This window comes from Apis cerana, linkage group LG5, assembly GCF_029169275.1.
Source record: "Apis cerana isolate GH-2021 linkage group LG5, AcerK_1.0, whole genome shotgun sequence".
In the NCBI taxonomy this organism is placed as follows: Eukaryota; Metazoa; Arthropoda; class Insecta; order Hymenoptera; family Apidae; genus Apis; species Apis cerana.
This window is the reverse complement of record NC_083856.1, coordinates 13158770-13162640: the sequence shown is the minus strand read 5'-3', so window position 1 is coordinate 13162640 and position 3871 is coordinate 13158770. Positions and strand designations below refer to the sequence as shown.

General features: G+C 28.6%; 1 protein-coding gene across 2 annotated transcripts; it reads left to right on the top strand.

Annotated features, from left to right (window-relative positions):
• The first annotated feature begins 304 nt into the window (after nucleotides 1-304).
• Nucleotides 305-3279, top strand: LOC107999129 (cdc42 homolog). Of its 2 annotated transcripts, none has more exons than XM_017058798.3 (5): nucleotides 305-566; nucleotides 1002-1205; nucleotides 1285-1394; nucleotides 1497-1694; nucleotides 1783-3279. In XM_017058798.3, the coding sequence occupies exons 2-5, from the start codon at nucleotides 1028-1030 to the stop codon at nucleotides 1870-1872; spliced, it is 576 nt and encodes a 191-aa protein (XP_016914287.1). In that variant the 5' UTR covers nucleotides 305-566; nucleotides 1002-1027; the 3' UTR covers nucleotides 1873-3279. The 2 variants fall into 2 exon arrangements, with proteins under 2 accessions (XP_016914287.1, XP_061931470.1); XM_062075486.1 differs by having other exon boundaries at nucleotides 330-566; nucleotides 1768-3279.
• Nucleotides 3280-3871: the final 592 nt, after the last annotated feature.

The window sequence follows — 3871 nt, the reverse complement described above, 5'->3', positions numbered from 1 at the left end:
ATGATATAAACATAATATGTTTGTAATAGAAATAAATTAGGATTACACTAAAAATTCCATGGATTAAATTTGATTTCATTTATTACTTGTATATATATATATATATATATATATGTATAATTAATAATTATTTATAATACAAGCGAAGTAAAGATCTCTAAACTAAATATTTATTAAATGGAATGTTACGATTTCATTTTTTTTTATCATTTTTTTTAAATGGCATAAATCATAGTAATTTAATTGTTATTATTGTTATCTTTTTTTTATTAACATAATCTTAATTAGACTTATACTAGATATATTCTTCTTAAAAATCGTTATCATGCGTATTGGATTTTAAACATGTGTGACAAGTATTCATAAATGAAAGTTCGTCAGAAGAAATATATATTTCGTGATAAATATAAAATGCAATGAAATATATTACGATTGATAGTTTTGGAATATTAAATGTCGCTTTTAATATTTTATCTTATTTCAATATATTCCTAATATAAGCGTTCATTGCATTTTGAGATTATGAGTTACGATTTTAACCTTTAATGACGGACATACAACTATAGGTAATCATTTTATACCCATATCGTTTGTTTAATATAATTTTATTTTATAAAATAATAGTATTTTCGAGAATTTTAAATTAACATGATTAACGTTATAATCGTTATCATAAAGAATTATAGATTAATTCTTTATACTTTGATTTTTACATTCGAAAAATTCGATGATGTGTTTGGAGGTTAATTAAAGACCTTTTTTTAAATAAATGTATATAATATACGAGAAAGATTTTTTATTAAATTCATCTCGTGTAAAATGTAAAATATAAAAATATTTAAAGTAATGAATTAATTATTTATCAAAATATCAAAGAATTTTTAGTGATATCTATTTTCTTGCTGTTATGAAAATCACATTGGCATATCATCACTGAATATTATGAGATATCTTTAAATTCTTATTTTGCTTTTTTAATTCTAAACATATTTGTGATATAGTTGTAGGTAACACAAGAAATATCAAAATGCAGACGATAAAATGCGTTGTAGTTGGAGATGGAGCTGTGGGTAAAACTTGTCTTTTGATTTCATATACAACCAATAAGTTTCCATCCGAATATGTACCTACAGTTTTTGACAATTATGCAGTAACAGTAATGATCGGTGGAGATCCATATACATTGGGATTATTCGATACTGCTGGTAAATTTGTAACAATATATATTTATGATATAATTTATATTTTATGATATATTTTATCATATATTATATTGTGTTATAGGTCAGGAGGATTACGACAGACTTAGACCTTTAAGTTATCCCCAAACGGATGTATTTCTTGTTTGTTTTTCAGTTGTTTCCCCATCATCTTTTGAAAATGTTAAAGAAAAGGTTACATTTTATTCAAATTGTTTAACGTTTGTTATTTCGTTGAATTCAATTTGCACAATGAAGGAAAAAAATTATCAATTGTACATGTGTGTTTCATTGTAGTGGGTACCCGAAATAACACATCATTGTCCAAGGACGCCGTTTTTATTGGTTGGTACTCAAATCGATTTGAGAGATGATGTTGCCACTATCGAAAAATTGGCAAAGAATAAACAAAAGCCAATATCCGCGGAGCAAGGGGAAAAGCTTGCCAAAGAATTAAAAGCAGTGAAATACGTAGAATGTAGTGCTCTTACGCAGGTAAGTACTTACATTCGTTAAAGAAGAAGAACATACTCGATTTTGTTATAATATTTTCAATAATAACGTATAGTTTTAAAAATTTCAGAAAGGTTTGAAAAATGTGTTTGATGAAGCTATTTTAGCCGCCTTAGAACCTCCAGAGCCAGTAAAGAAGAGAAAGTGTACGCTTTTGTAAGAAAGAAACATCAATGAAAATGGATTGATATTCGGAAAGAAAACAAAGATACATGTAATAACGAGAAGCGGCAAATTTCATGCATAGTATATTAAAGCAATTTGTTAGAAATTCGGAAACTGTGCGTAATACCGTTTCTTTTACCGGGAAAGATATATTAAAATCGATTAATAGCCGCCAATATAATACAACGCGACAATTTGAAACGAACTTTTAATTATCGTATTATAATCGTGTCGATCACATTCCATATAACGTGAAATTTCGATTAAAAGTTTTCTCAATCTCGATGAAATTTTTCAATTTTATAATATCAAATATATAGTCGTAATAAATATTGCACGAATATTTTCCATATTATCTTTGAGAAAGATATTAAGATTTAATTTTACCAAAAAGAATAATATTTTAAAATCTATTAAAACAATTGGTGCTATCGATTAATAGTATTTTTTGCGTTTTTGGGTTGCGTTCAAACGTTACATACAATTATACATCTAATCATTTTTTTGGATATATATAAAAGATAAAAAGTTTGAAAAAGAAAAGAAATCAAAAAATATTAATTTTTAATCGAATCGAATGAAACAACGCGTTCATGTACCGGGATCAACGAAATCAAATAGGAGATATAGGCATCGTAAAAATGAACGACAGTGTTATTTTTTTCTTTGAATTACGAATATTACGGATATTTCGAGGCATGAATTGTTGATAGATTTTTCGAGATTCTATGGCAGCTATGATAAATGATTTTTATAAGAACGTATTTTTTTTTGTGACAAATACTGATACTATATTCGCGTCTAATTTTGTACATATCAGCATTTGTTACAAATGCACACTGATATGACGTAATAAATATCGGTAGATGATAAGAAGAAGGGAAGAGAGACGATAATAATAACAAGACATTTATATTTTATAAGATTTCAATTAACGAATAGTAATGTCGTATTATATATAATTAAATTTTCGACGAAAATACACGCGATTAAATAGATGATAGCGACAGTTGGTCGAAACGAGCGTCGAGCTCGTTTCTCCAACAATTGCATGTTTACGTATTATTTATTTCAACGAATATTGTATTATTTGATAAGCAAAATATCAATACTTAGTGTTTTTCTATTAACTTTTTACGATATGCGAACTGGATACATGTGGCGAGAATTGGAAAAATACAAGTGAATTTTGCGCGAGCGCAAAGTAAACATTCGAAGAGCTTGCGTACGAAATGTACGAAACAACGAACATTCGAGCATTATAAAAAGCATCATCGATCGATTTTTATATTCCGTATCCAGTGAAGAGGTGGCATTTATTAGCATTATACGTGTCACGATATGTAGACACAATCGCATTATGAAATATTCATATAAATATATTTATACTATGCATAAGAAATTGTTTTTCTTTAATCCTGAACTTTTAATATTCAAAGTTTATTTTTTCTATTTATTATTAATATTCAAGCTTATTTTTTCTACTTATCTATATAGTTTAATTTCGTTTTGAAAAATCATTCGATGCGTATTCCCTCGTATATTCGAAAATGTACGTATAAACGAAAGTAATATAGACACCGAGAGACAGAAAGTCTAACTTATTTGTCGATCGAACGGAGAAAACATCGAATCATAGATACGTAATACGACCAATGTTGTTCATCCATCATGGATCGCACAGATTTTCCTCTCCTCGTCCTTTATTTTTCTCCTTCGTTTCCTTTCTCTCCTATTAACTCCTCCCATTCTCTCTCTCTCTTTCTCTTTCTCTTTTTGTTTCAACCGTGGCATTTCTCTCTATCTCTGGTGTGTCGATTGCATTGCCGTACAACAGCGCGTTGCGCCTTGTAGTTACTTCAATTACGTGAATTCGTGGTTACGTATCGTCGTATTGGAGCAACTTTGCCGAGTCGATGTAGAGAGCATACCCCAGTCACGGACTCATCACGGACGTGCCTTTGGTCTCTTTTGACATTATCGCTAATCATTTC

Coding starts and splice junctions, on each gene's coding strand:
- LOC107999129 (XM_017058798.3), top strand. CDS start 1,028: ATGCAGACGATAAAATGCGTTGTAGTTGGAGATGGAGCTGTGGGTAAA. Junction 1,206..1,284: donor GGGATTATTCGATACTGCTG/GTAAATTTGTAA, acceptor ATTGTGTTATAG/GTCAGGAGGATTACGACAGA. Junction 1,395..1,496: donor TTGAAAATGTTAAAGAAAAG/GTTACATTTTAT, acceptor GTTTCATTGTAG/TGGGTACCCGAAATAACACA.